General features: G+C 42.2%; 1 protein-coding gene across 4 annotated transcripts in view; it reads left to right on the top strand.

Moving 5' to 3' along the window:
• Positions 1 to 1,799: 1,799 nt before the first annotated feature.
• PRMT8 (protein arginine methyltransferase 8) overlaps positions 1,800 to 14,381 on the top strand; it is a 58,174-nt gene continuing 45,592 nt past the window's right edge. For 2 of the 4 annotated variants that reach the window (XM_062487419.1, XM_062487421.1), the window contains exon 1: positions 2,536 to 2,969. In XM_062487419.1, coding sequence (XP_062343403.1) covers positions 2,895 to 2,969 — 75 coding nt within the window. In that variant the 5' untranslated portion in view covers positions 2,536 to 2,894. Of the gene's footprint in view, positions 1,904 to 2,535; positions 2,970 to 12,456; positions 12,575 to 14,381 lie in introns of those variants that run through there. The other 2 variants (XM_062487420.1, XM_062487422.1) reach the window with 2 other exon arrangements.

The following is a 14,381-nucleotide window of genomic DNA, read 5'->3' on the forward strand; positions in this document are numbered from 1 at the left end:
AGAAAACTGGAAAATATGTTCTGGAGCAGTTTTTTAAAATCTAATTCTTTTTTCTGTATATAGAACACTGGTTTATTTTAAAATGTTTAATTAGGCTAAGTTTAGCTGTGTTTATCACCTGAAAAATGGAAAAGACACACTAAAACTATGCAGGTTAGTCCAAATGCATGCTGACTAAAACTTAATGCAGTCACTCACCACCAGATATTCATTACATATCAGAGAAAAACATTGTGACAAAGATTGCAGAGACATTACACTTTTATCTGCAGATTATTCTTTCCCCTTACCCCTTCACCTAGAAATTGAAGTACTTGGTGAGGAAGAGGTCCATAGCCCAAGATTATGAGAGTAGCTTTGGAATACTTGGCAATGACTATAGAGGTTTTCATATTTGAAGGGTTTTAAGATGTTCAAAAGCTCTATGAATGACACAAAGGGGAGATGACGTGCTTCCACCTCTGTGATTACTTAAGCCTCATACCTAGGAGGTGTGAAATGAAATTCTACTATATAAATAAAGGAAGTGTGGATGATTACCAAAAATATTAGCAGTGATATGGAGTTGATGAAAGAACTTGAGTTGTCAAAAATAAATGTGAGATGAAAGGAATAGGGGGAAATGAGAAGCTTGTGAAAGACTGAGTTATCAAATGGCTCTGCAAAGTGTCTCTCAGAGGTCCAGATACAGTCTGTATGGAATGTGTGTCTAAAACACATTCTTGTATCCTGAAGCTGCTTCATATGGTACCATTCTACCCTACATGGCATACTCTCATTGCCACTTGACATTTCAGCATACCACACACCTTCTGCTTCCCTACGTTTCTTACTTATTACTATGTGACTTATTACAAATTCCTGAAATCTAATGTGCACCTACTGATCCATTTCTGAGCAAGAATTTGTGAGGGTCATTCAAGTAAAAAGGAGAAATTCGCCCATGTAATTTTCTTGGCTCCACCTCCTCATTCCCACAGGGCAGGAGAATAGTTTTGCTCTCTACTCTCCAATTCACATTCTCTATTTCCATTCCCCCACCCCCAGGAATATTTCTGCCTCCTGTGTGCCCAGGGACCTCCTGTTTTTTGGCAGTACTTCATGGTATGTCAGTATTCCAGAGGTCAGCTGAGGATAAACTCTAACTGAAAGATATTAAAATGGGCTGCAAGGGACAAAAAATTCAAAACCCCAAATCTATCAAAATCTGTTACAGATGTAGCAGCTGAGCTGGCTATGTCCTTAAAATATTCAACAAAAGTAATCTTTCAAACCTCTTCTTCAGGTCTCCATTGGCACCCCCAGAGGAAACAATTTCAAACTGTTCAGAGAGCAGCAATCCTGTTCTGGTCCTTGAAATCCTTCGAGCAACACACACCCACACACCAGCATTATTTTTCTCACCTCCTCCGTATAAAAACAAAACAGAAACGTGAGAACAGTGGGCTGGAGATGGAGCTGCGGAAAGCGAAGTTGGAAGGATTAATTATGTAATACGCCCCCTCTCCCGCCCTTACCCACAGCAACACGAGTGAGGCAAACCCAATCCTCCCAGCTGACAACTCAGAACTAGAAAAGTGCCCGGAGGAGTGAAAGCAAAATAAACGTGTGGGGAAGGTGGCGATGCACTCCTACAGAGGAAGATGTCACTAGGAAAAGGCTAAAAACAAGTTCAAATCACCTTTAGCCTCTTTTCTCCCCTCCCCAGGAAGACCTCTCCCTCCGCCTCTTCCCCTCTCCTCCCCCCAGCACCTCCTCCCCCCTTTTCAGCAGGAGCTGCGGCCGGATCGGGACTATATTCCTACAGTTCACGGCTCTCTGGCGGAGCGCGGATCCCCCTGGCAAACTTCAAGTAAAACAGGAGCTGGGAGCGCACACGCGAGAAGATATATTAAGAAAGCAGGTTTGCTACTTAACTCGGAGGAAAAGAAGCTGGAGCAGACTTCTTCGGTTGCTCTCTAAGAGCCTTGCCGAGAGTCCTTGCAAAGAAAAGTGTTGCTGATTCAAAAGAAGAGGAGGGATGGGGAAGAGGAAAAAAAAAATTGTGCATGTCTGTGTGAGAGGGAGACAACGCGTGTGTGCGTACGTGTGAATGCGTGCTTGTGTGTGAGAGGGTGTAGGCGACGGGTGGGGGGAGCTTGAAATTATGGGGTTTTTTCTACGAAAGACACGTGAATGCAATTCCCAGTGAGGGGCACCAAGCTCTGCCCAAGAGCAGACGGGGTAGGGAGAGGGAAAGGGAGAAGAGAAGGAAGGGAAGAGGCGAGGGAAGGGGAGAGGGGAGGAGGAGGGAGGGAGAAGGAGGAGGAGAAGGGATTTCTATTTCAGAAGACATTCATAGGAAAAGGGTGGCAAATTCTGGACCGTCTTTAAAGGAAGTGTCCTGGGACGTAGAAAGAAAGAAGCCCAAAGAAGGAAAATAAAGGGCTATGATTTCCTTGTCCTGTTGCTTTGTCTCTGGCTCCCTCTGCCTCTGGAAGAGTAGCCACAGGACACAAAGATGCCCAGCTGGTCACTGCACGCCCAAGTTCAATTTAGCTGGTGCTTCTCTCCTGTTTAGCCTGACTGCTTTCTCTGAAGGGGAGGACTCATAGCCCGACAGCCTTCTAGTTTAACCTGAAGAGTGTGTGCCGCCTCTCTCTGCCCACCCCAAGAACTCGCTGGAGGTGGAGGAGAGGGGACAAAGAGGAGGACTTGAAAGTGCCTAAGGAGCTCCCGATGCTGAGACCAACATTCCTGTGGACGACGCAGAAAGGACAAAGCTGACTGATTTATTGCTGTTTTCCGTATATTTTTTTATCTGTCTGTCCTTTGGCGCACACCAGTGTTTGGAGATCTTTGAAAACACAAACCAAAACACCAGCCCCGAAGCCCCAACCCCTTGGCTAGCTCTTATGGGAATGAAACACTCCTCCCGCTGCCTGCTCCTAAGGAGGAAAATGGCGGAGAACGCTGCCGACAGCACCGAGGTGAGTAAGGATGCGAGCCGGAGCCGGCGCCGCGCTCCCCCCGACCCGAGCACTGGTCCCTGGGCAGGAGCAGCAATAAGTGCAGAACAACTTTCCCGGCCCCTCCGGCCAGCTCCTGCCTGCCGTGCTGCTGTGACATCCCGCGTTTGCACCCCCCCCCCACTCCCCCCCGGTTCCCTCCGTTCCCCTTAGGCAGAGAAGTTTGCCCGGCGCCGAGCCCTCCAGGCGCTCGGGGCTGCCCGGGGCCGCCGCTCCGCGGCCGCTTCCCGGGAAGTTGGGCGGCCGTGAGGAGCGGAGGCTCCGCGGGGTGTCGGGTCCGAGGGCGGCGGGAATTGGGGGCTTGGACACGCCGAAGGGGACAGACCGTGTCTTGCGGCAGCACCTTGGCCAGCTCCCCGTGCTTTCCGCCGGCAGCCTTGGCTGGGAGCGTTCGGGGGCACTTCAGGAGCATCCGTGTCCCTGCAGCATCCTGGATATTACCAGAGCGGAGCTGCCCGAGGTGGGGGCTGTCCGGCTGGCCTGGGCAGTGCCGAAAATAGCTTCGCACTGCCTTCAGGCAGGGAGGGTACCCTGCGAGCTCTCAGGTTTTCTGCAAGAAATCCACCCCCCCCTCCCCCGCCGCTCCCGCACCCGTTACCTTCTGCTTCCTCAACACTGGGGTTGAGCGGCCCCTGTTTACTTGTCTAGGGCTGTGTTGACCTCACTGAGACTTCTCAAGGGATACAGCAGTGTGCGAAGTCTCAGGTCTGGAAAAGCAGAAGGATGCAGGATGCAGTCCCAGCATCTCTGGGAGCATGTGAGAAGGAGACAGGCGAAAGTGCGAGTGTGTGCCAAACTCGCTGTTTCTATTAATAGACTGTGCCTAGCACTCTGATTTGAACACTTAACACATGCTTAAGCAAGATGCAGCACAGCCATGTACAGACCCCACGGACACTGCACCCCAAACAATTTTACAGCTTTGCCCTCGCAGGGGCGGCACTGAGCCTTCTCCCCAGCTACCCCACAGAGGGAATAAAGAGCAAAACCTACTGTGAACACATGACAATTCCATTCTTTATTATTTCCACATCTCTGCCAAATCTCCTTTCTGTTAGTCCTCCCGGTAGGTGTCCTGCTCGTTCATGAATTCCATCCACATTTCTCTTCACAATAGTGTTCTCTCTGCTTGACCTTCATAAATATGCCTCCTTTGCCATGCCAGGTGAAGAGCTGAATTTTCTTAAATGAATATGATGTAAGCACTAAATCAAAGAATGTGCCTGCTACTGCACTACAACCCCATAGAGTACAGTTTGCAGAAGAGGCATCTATAAATAGCAAGAAGTCTGGCTGCACATCTGTAAACTGTCGTAGTCCTGACAGCACATATTGCATTAAGATCCCAGGATCCCAGGACAGGATTGCAAAGAGAAATGTACAAGCACAGACAGTTCCTTTCAAAGCCATTTTTCTCCATGGAAATTGTTTTTAGACAGGGTAAATAGGTGAAAAGAGCTCTTTAAAGATTCCTCTTCTATTTCATTCACTCTTAGCACATTTTTGTTCTTTAATCATGTTTTCCTGCTTGTGCAATGCTGCACACACTGCAACGTTATTTTAGGGAGAAGGATTTCTTAAACAAAAACACATTAATTCCAATGCTGATTACAGGTTAGGAGAATATTAAAATGCTGTGCTTTGTGTCCTCAGAGTATCCATCAGTGACAGACTTGTGAAATGAGAGCAAAAATATTGCAGATTAGGCATATCCTGTTCCACTTCTACCTTCAGAAAATCAGAAGCAATACATTTGTGCTGCCTAGATATTTCCTATTTTATTAATATTCTTATTTCTGATATGGTCTGAGAGAAGTCTGTCTGCGTATGTGAAGAGGTAGAAGTGCACCAAGCAAAATATGCCAAGACCTGTGAAGCTCTTTTACTTGTCAAGCATCTATATTTAGCAAAGTCATATGATACCAGTTTGACCTTCAAACCTGTATTTCTCTAACTTTCTCCTGAAGGTAACAATTATGTGTGGCAGAAGGAAGGCAGGACAAAATATATCACTTTTGGACTTACCACAATGCCAGAGGAAATTAGGAATTTGTATAAATTTACTTCATTTGAAATGAAGGGGATATTAGTAATGCTCATTATTTGATATTAAATTTCTGAAGAATTTTGATGCCATGGTGGTATATAGGCACAATATAAACAAAATCCACAGTAATGAGAGATGAAGAATTAGAACATTTTACAACTGGTCAGAATGCCCTACTACCGAATTATTCCAAAGACCTTCTGTTTCTTGCTTTGATTGATTTAACCCAATTTCCTGTATTACAGCTTCACAGTATATTTTTTTATGTTGTGGGGTTTTTTTTCTTTAAATCTGCCACATCTGAGAGCATTTATCAAAGTTTTGGTCAAATATGGCAAATATACTCTTTCAGTTGTAGGGCAGTATAAAACAATACATTAAGTCAAGGAACATGGACACTGCATGAGAAACTTATTATTCCCTTGACTATCCTCTGTTGCCCACAGCTGCTACCTCTTCAGCTTAAAGAGCTTAAAGAAATTATGACAACAGGCACAGACAAGGAAAAAACAAAGATACAGTAAGACAACACTCACTGTTTCCTCAAACAAAAATACAAATAGAAAAACGATTGTTCACTAGCATTGCTTTCCAGACAAGGAAGACACCTTATGTTACCAGGAAACTTAGAGAAGTGTGCTCCCATGGTTCCAGCTGTACAGACATTTACATCACTGGTATCCCCACAGTCTTGTATCTTGATAGAAAATGTGGTCAAGTGAGTCCAGGTGTTGCCACAGGTGCTGTTGGGCCTTGGATCAGAATATCAAAACTATCAGAATGGTTTTGCAATTTCTTTCACTGATTGCAGCCTGACATCTGTTTGTCTGCCAGAGTTTATGTAGGACCAGTGGTGTGATCTATGTGTTTATAGTACCCTGAGAACACACAGTGTTTTGTATAAAAAAAAGTCAAGGGGAAAAAAAACCCTAAGATTTTTCTATTTAGACCCTCACTAAATGCCACAAGGTCCCACTAATAGGAAACTTGCCAGAATGCTTTCAGATCTGTGTCTGCAGCACACAAGGAAAAAAAGATGCAGAAAATCTTTATTGCCCATGGCCATCACATGAATTTTAAGAGATGTTCCACTGGAACAAAATCTGTAGAATGTCTCCTCAAGATAGAAAAATGAACCTCTGTATCTTTAGTCCCAAAAGGAGGCTTGTCTAAATAAAACAGGACTGTTTGCATAAATAACAGATGCAGAATTGCATTCTCTGCAAATAATTAAAGACACTCTGACAGAAAACAAGGTAAAAGAGAAACTGCTCTTTGTAAAACATATGCACAAAAGTTCTGCAAAATTCATGGTGCTGATATGCTGTAGATTTTGGTACTAGGATTTTTTCTTTTAAATGTATTTTTTGGAATCCTTATCAATAGTAGGCCTGATAAGAGTGATGGAGAAAAAAGTCTGAAAGAAGTATGATTTCACAAGAATTGTTCCTGACTGTAATTTGTGAACCTGTGCCAGGTGAAGGGAATACAATCATAAAATCATAGAATAATTTCAGTTGTAAGGAAAATTTCAGGTCATGTACTCTCCCCCACCTTGCCATGCGCAGGATATCTTCAACTTGACCAGGTTGCTCAGAACCCCATCCAACCTGACATTGAATGTTTTCATGGATGGGGTGTTAATCACCTCTCTGGGCAACCTGTGCCAGTGTTTCACTATCCTCATTGTAAAAAATTCTTCCTTGTATCTTGTCTGTATATAAGCCTAGTCTAAATCAACCCCCTTTTAGTTTAAAATCATTATGCCTTGTCCTATCACAGCAGGTCCTGCTACAAAGTTTGTCCCCATCTTTCTTATAGTCCCCCTTTTAATACTGAGAGGGTACAATAACCACAAAGTGCTGTAATAGCACTGAGTGCTGCCAGGTTTATGTGCACATCCAAAAGATACCTGTGACAAGCTAGTGTCTGACTGAAACAATCCTAGAACTTGAAACAGATCTGGTTTTGTACAACCTAATTGTTCAGTAACTTCATGAAAAGCAATTACTGTGCTGAAGGCTTCACAATGTCTGTAGAGAGAAAATATTCTTGTCTCATTGCTAAGAATAGAGAGATCAGTTAATTTATTTATGGCAGCATAATAGAGTCCTCCCTGAATGTCCTGTTATGCAAACCTTGGGCTTTGGTTAGATTTGGGGTAACATGCCTAATAGATGTACTTGCCTAAACGGATGAATAAAACTGATTCAGGATTATGTGATCCAGGTCAGCAAAGGTAACTGACTATTCTGTTGTCAGAAGTGGGGAGGTTAAAGTGTTCTATCTGCATGAAATCCAGTCACACCACTACAGAAGGGGGAAATAAAGATATTATAGAATCTATTGAAACCATGAGCTTCTATTTGTGATTTATGAGTAGGAAGAGGGATTTTTCCTTAATAGGTTACCAAAGTAGAAATTAACAGAAGCAGAGCAAGAGTGTGTGTAAAAGAGAAAATTGGATTGAATTTATTCTGTAAACCGAAGTTTTGCTCCTGGTTATTGTGCTGGGTGATCTTGCAGATAGAATTTGATCCCTCTAATCTTTTCAATTCGTTCTATTGAATTCTGTGGTTCATTAGTGAAAGGTGATGTAGAAATTTCTTATCTAGCGTTACTGAATTTCTTAGAACAACATATACAAATGAACATTAATGAGTGGGTAATGTTTACCCAAAACAGCAATGGCAGTGCTGTGTAGTGTACATCTTAGACTAACAGAAGTCACGAGAGGTCTGGCTTGGTGTTACAGAGCCAGGTGAGGAGGTAGTTTGCAACAAAAATTTCAACCTTACTGAGTGGCCACATGCCTGTGTCACATAACTTTGAACAGGAAAAGTTGTGAGTGTGTGCAAATAGTGTAGAAGAGCTACGGAGACCAGACCACTAGCTCATGATCCAGAGGTTTCATGCTGCTGACAAGGCTGTCAGAAATCTGCCCCATGATGTCAAGGATCAGCTATGGGTGTAGCCAAATTCCCAAGGGCCATAGAGGCAGCTCTGAGTTAAAGCATGGAATATTCCACCTCCAACACATTTTGATGCTTTACAATGCTCCTACTAGAATGGAGTTGCTCCTGCTATTAGCCTAGTACAAGGTAGTTCTAACAGAGTCATAGGGGCTTTTTTGGTTTCTAGCCAATTCAAGAGTGGGGAAGCAGAAATCTGGCTCTGAGCCCTCTTCTACAACTTCAGCTGTGCAGAACATTAATATAGCTCAGCTGAAGATAGAGTTAAATGCATTCCACTCCTTTCTCAAATTTAATACTAGAAGTTGAAGGTATTTACCATGGTATTTTGGCCCCATTGAAGACATAGATTTTAGGTGGCATTAGCAATAGAGATAGGATGAAGAAACACTTATGCTTAAGTAAGGAGTAACAGCTATCACTCAAATCAGAGTTTCAAGATTAAGATGTCTTAGTATGGTTCATCTTCTGCCACCATAGGGTTGTTTTAGCAACATTTTGATGTTCAAGAAGACTGGGATTTTTAGAAAGGGTATTGTTCATATTAGTGACATCATAGGCCAAAACACATTGTGTCCTTGTGCCAATGCTAAAAGAGGACTTCCATGCTAGTGAGGAGGCTTTAATGACACTTCTTTCCCAACCTCAGTTTGTGAAAAGAGCCAAATTCTTCAGAGAAGAGCACAAGATATTCTGTAGGTTATAGATTTTGTAATTGTTCTACATCCATGCAAAAAGTGAACTCAGCAAGACTTCCAGAGCTCCATCCTCAGCCTGATTGTGAAAGACGAAGGCTCGTGCCTCTACTGCTAAAGGCAGAGCAGATAAATACTTAAAGGTAAAAAACATTGACCCTATTCTTTTCACAAGATTTTGCCCCATCTTTTCTGAGTTTTCAACGAAGTTCAGTCCTATGACAGGTGAGATAATGAACAGCTGAAAGGGGTGAATGATGACACTTGTTGCTCCTAACTCTGACTCCACAGAGAATCCTGTCACCTGCTGCCCTGATCACTAGCTTTAATTCCATATTTATTATGATATAGAAGCTTTGGATAAAATAGGTCTTTTCTATATTTTACTTCTTTGATTGGGAGTAATTAACGAACAAAAAACACTCATCTCAAAGCAGCAAAGAGGAGGTTACCCATTAAGTGGCTGAGTTGATGGCCACAAGGGTGTCTTCCCCATGCCAGAATGGAGCAATTGTTGATTAATCACAGCCTACCTGGCTCATTCATGTGTCCTTGAACAGGTCCTGGCTGGCTTCATAAAGTCTTTTGGCATGTTATTTCTTTCAGGGTCTTGCATGGGAGCTGAGTCACCTCACAGTGAGGATGGGCACTACTTCATTCTTACTATTTCACTTTTAAACTGAGATTAAACTTGTGGAGGGGCAGGTACTGATCTCTTCACTCTTGTGACTAGTGACAGGACTTGAAGGAGCAGTGTGAAGCTGAGTCAGGAAAGGCTTACACTGGATATCAGGAAAAGTTTTCTACCCAAAGGGTGGTTGTGCATTGGAACAAGCTCCCCAGGGAAGTGGTTACAGCATCAAGCCTGACAGAGTGTTTGAGCAAGAAGTGTTTGAACAACACTCTCAGGTACAGGGTGTGATTTTTGGGGATGGTCCTGTGCAGGGCCTGGAGCTGGACTCTATGATCCTGATGGGTTCCTTCCAACTCAGCATATTCTATGATGCTGCAACTCTATGATTCTGTGGTTGGTCTATGATTCTATTACTTAAGAGGTACAGTAAGGTTAAGGATGATAGCTTTACGTATTTCTCTTAAGCTAGGTTTGTTAAGTCCCAGATCTGAAAAATAAAAAAAAAAAAAAACAACCCCCAGAATTTTAAAAGGCATGTAAAATTCTGTTTTTTCCATGATCCACATAATTACAAAAATTGAATTTAAAAAATTCCACTTTAAAAATGTGGAATAGAAAATCTATTTATCTTCATTTTATTGCATCAACAATTCAGAGATTTAAAGACCAGAATTTGAAATAAGGCAGGCTCATTTTCAGAAGCACTCACTGCCAAGTTCTCTTTTCTGAAAATTCTGTTAAGTGCAGAACTGAAAGATAATTTTCCTTTGTATTTTGAGTGTGAAATGCTAGGTGATCATAAATAATATCTCAATGTTTTTCTTTCTAAAATGAAGTGAATATTTTAGTAATAAAACATTTGAAAGGATATTAAGGTGAGAACAAATTGTTCAGCTGAAATTTTTGACAGAGAAAAAATAAAGAAGGTGAACAGAATACCATTTTCCCTCAGTTAAAATATCCTGTCCTGCACTACATGCTTTTGGAAGTTTGTGTGTATTGAGGACTGTACCTGGGTCCTTTCCTCACAGAGTGAATTCTTTTTTAAAAAGAAGCATTAACATTCTTTTCTAACCATTGCTCACAGAAAGAGTTCCCGAAGCTCTTTAGCTTTTCTTTGTTGTTTTTTATTTATTTTTTTTTTTGAGGAGGGGGACCCACTTTGGAAGAGGGGCATGGAGGTGGGTGCTGTTCAAGACATGGTTTTATACCATTGTCCTCCTCCGCTTTTCCCGGTGCCAAACTCTTTACCATAGTGCAGCTGGCAAACTTCCCATTCAGCATTCTCTTTGGTCTGGACCACACATTTCAGGTCCTAGTGCTCTCCTTGTCCTGTTCCATGGTACCAAGCATATCCTGAGGCGTTCTGCCACAGTTCCTCCCCCATCCCCCTCTTCAGAAGAACAAGTAGCACTTCCGTCTCTTGTGTCAGTATGATGAAAGTAAACATCTACTGGCTGGGAAGCAGTGATATGTCACAGTCTCCAAGGACGAGTGTTCCCTCAGTGACCACAAAGCACACTTGAGGTCATGTGTGGCCTCACAGTTCTCCTGTCCTTCTTGTCCTTTTTTGGCCAAACAGCTTATGTTTCATTGCTTCCAGTAGGACCAGGAAGGCTCAGACTTGGTCTCAGAGCCCAGAATAATATGTGAACAAAACAGGACCTTCCAACAACAATCCACCAGTTCAAACTTATTTCTGCTTTGGACCTTAATTTCTCATTTAGATAGGAAGAGTGGAGATGTTGCCATCTGTTTCAGTTTCTAGTTTTGTCCTTGTGGTATTCTTCAATCCATTGTGAAATTTGACCCCAGCTTGGGAGACCAGCTACTGATATTTTCCTTAGTCACAGGGGAGTAATTCACCCTTCCTGTAACTCATTCTGAACTACTTCTATTTGAGGACCATATATCTCATGATTGTACCCCATATTAGATGTTAACCTGTCTGAAGTATGGTATTCGTACTTTTCTATTTTAGTCTAGTATGATTTACATTAGGATATATCAGGAGTAACACATCTGAGTCCTATATAAATTGGGATCACAGTGGAGTGGCAGAAACACAAATGTGTTGATTTGGACAAATTTCCGTAGACCATCTCATGCAACCTCACACCCAGTGCAGAACAGTCACCAGCATTAGATCATCTTGGCCATTGTTGTCTCTGCCAAGTCTTGAAAATCTCCAAGCACAGAGATTCCAGTGCCTGTCTGGGTGACCTCTTCCAGCACTGCACAAACATCTCAGAGGAGGAGTTTTTCTCATTGTCTCATCTGAACCTCAGTAATTGCAGGTTGTGACCTTTTCAACTCATTATCTCATCTGCTGCTGTTTAGAAGAGCTCTCTTCCATACACTTTGTAAGTATTTTTTGGATACTTGCAGGCTGATATTTGATGGTCCCTTAGTCTCCTCTTTCACAAATCAAGTTCAGCACATGGCAATCTCTTCTTACAGTCATCTTCTCAGGCCCATGACCATTGTCTTATATAGTGTCTTGCTTACTAAAGGCTGTGCAGAAGTTGTTGTGAGAATGGAAAGGAAGACTATTTTCCTAAGTGACAGAACTTAGCAGAACACTGATTAATGCACATGGCCAAGTAGTATCAATAAAGTGTATCTTGCAGAAATGCCTTGTGACTGAGCCCAGCTATCTATCTGGCATGTTTTACTTCAGGATTTAGGGTCAGTAGTTTCATATTTTCCCTAGAAATAGAGGTCAAATCTAAAAAAGTAGCATTGCTTCTTACCTGCAGCTTCCATCTTGTATAAGTGTACATCTGGAACAGCTGTTTCAGGAAGAAATAAAATGAGACAGAATTAACCACATCACAATATTGTTGTCTCCTTAGGATTCACAGTGTTTTAAAACTAATTAGGATTAGCAAAATTTACTAGGAGCAGGGGGTGTTCTGCAGTTGCTTGCCTATTGTTGAGCCTTAAAAAAAGGTTAAGAGCCATCATTACCCTTTCCGTTTCACTGGCTTTGGTAAAACCCAGTAAACCCTCTGCAAGCCTGAAGCAGACCAAGGATGCGAAATAGCAAAACTGAGAAACAAAACAGTTATTGGGCAGAGAAGACAAAGAAAGGGAACATATTTTAGTGTGCAAGAATGTATGTTGCAGACTGAAATTTCAGCTGAATCCTTTCCAGCTGTGTTTGCTGATCTCTTAGACTCTTTGGATTAGAAGAGGCAAATGTAAAGTTCCCTCAGGTAAAAGCCCTGTTCTGGAAAATATTATATTTATATAGTATTATATTTAGCCTTGTTACAGAATGGTTTGCAAATTTACTGGAGGTCAAACTATATAACGAAATTATTTTGTGAAGGTGGAAAAGAAAAGGCAAGAGGGATGAAAGGCAGTCAGGAAAGTGGATGGGTAGCTGGTGGACCAAGGGAAAAAGGGAAGGGAAGGGAAGGGAAGGGAAGGGAAGGGAAGGGAAGGGAAGGGAAGGGAAGGGAAGGGAAGGGAAGGGAAGGGAAGGGAAGGGAAGGGAAGGGAAGGGAAGGGAAGGGAAGGGAAGGGAAGGGAAGGGAAGGGAAGGGAAGGGAAGGGAAGGGAAGGGAAGGGAAGGGAAGGGAAGGGAAGGGAAGGGAAGATGGGGAAATACAATCAAAATACAGAGAAACACAGGAACAGTAGACATACTTAAATTCATTATCAACAAGTCACAGAATCACTCTGTGACTCCTTAAAGATTGTTCTTATCAGTAAAGGCCAAGGTGAAGAAAGCACTGAGTACCTTGATCTTTTCCTCATCCATTGTCCCCAGGGCCCCTGCTCAATTTAGCTACAGGCCCACATTTTCCTTAGCCTCCCTTTTGGTGGCTGTGTATTTGCAGATCATTGTTCCATTGTCAGGTTTAACAAATGTCAGGAATCAAGGAGCTGTAGGCAGAGGTAGCAGGAGGCCTTCAGAGGAATGAATCAATTTACCCTTTTACAGCCTGTCAATAAGGAAATAATAGGGGGGTTGCAGCAGCCTGTAAGGTCTAGTGCAAATCTCAATTTCTCTGTCAAAGTGAATAAGCCCAACATTCAGTGCTTTTTGACAGATTAGTCAGTTATGAAATAAGAAGAGACAGTATGTAGTTCTAGGCCTGTGATTCACCCCCACCAATCATTAAAAAAGAAAGAACAGATCAGAGAAAAAAAAAATTACTCTTTTAAATTAATTATCAAGGTATGTATCTTAAAGCTTCCTTGAAATTCTCCATTAAAATTTGCCTTAACCAGCATTGTCTCACAAATGATTAATCAATTGGTAATCTCGCAAATAAGGGATTTACAATACTGTGAGAGAGACTCTGCCAGTGGAAACTTTTCTCTTACACCTTTGCACACACACCTGAAACCTACCCTGATCTCCAAGAGCAGAACCAGGACAATGTGCAGTATTCCTCACTCATCTCCATGTCAGGATTCTAAGTAGCAGCTCACCTCATAGACACATGGTCATCACTGAACTTGACATATTACTGTAAAGATCATTTTCCTAGCTTGCTGTTTCACCTACATTACCCTTCTGTTAATATCGGAATTGCTGAATCTTTATATTCTATTAAATCCAAAAGCTGATTGCACTTTCCAGGGCTGTTCAAAGCATGTGTCCTGCTACCTATCTGAATTTCTTATTCAGCACCAAGAGATTAATTCAAGCCTCTAGTGCCAAACTCCATCTCACACTTCTTAGATTTTTCATACTTTAATGAATAATAATACTAGCACCATGACAGTGTGTATGCTGTTCAACGAAGGTTAGCCTAAAAAAATTGTAAAACTAGGCCAATGGGTTTATATTTCTGTTTTCTCTGTATTTGACATTCAATTTCTGTCCTGCTTTTCTGAGAGAATTTTTTTAATCAGATAAACTTAAAGGGAGGCGAAGAAAGATAAGGATTTTAAATAAAGAAGGTGCTTGCACTTATTACTGTGAGATTTTAGTGAAAATGTGAAACTATTCTCATAGCCTCAGTAACACTATTTTATTGAAGGCAAAATCCCAGTGCCATCTTTCTG

Source organism: Cinclus cinclus, chromosome 2, assembly GCF_963662255.1.
Source record: "Cinclus cinclus chromosome 2, bCinCin1.1, whole genome shotgun sequence".
NCBI classification, from domain to species: domain Eukaryota; kingdom Metazoa; phylum Chordata; class Aves; order Passeriformes; family Cinclidae; genus Cinclus; species Cinclus cinclus.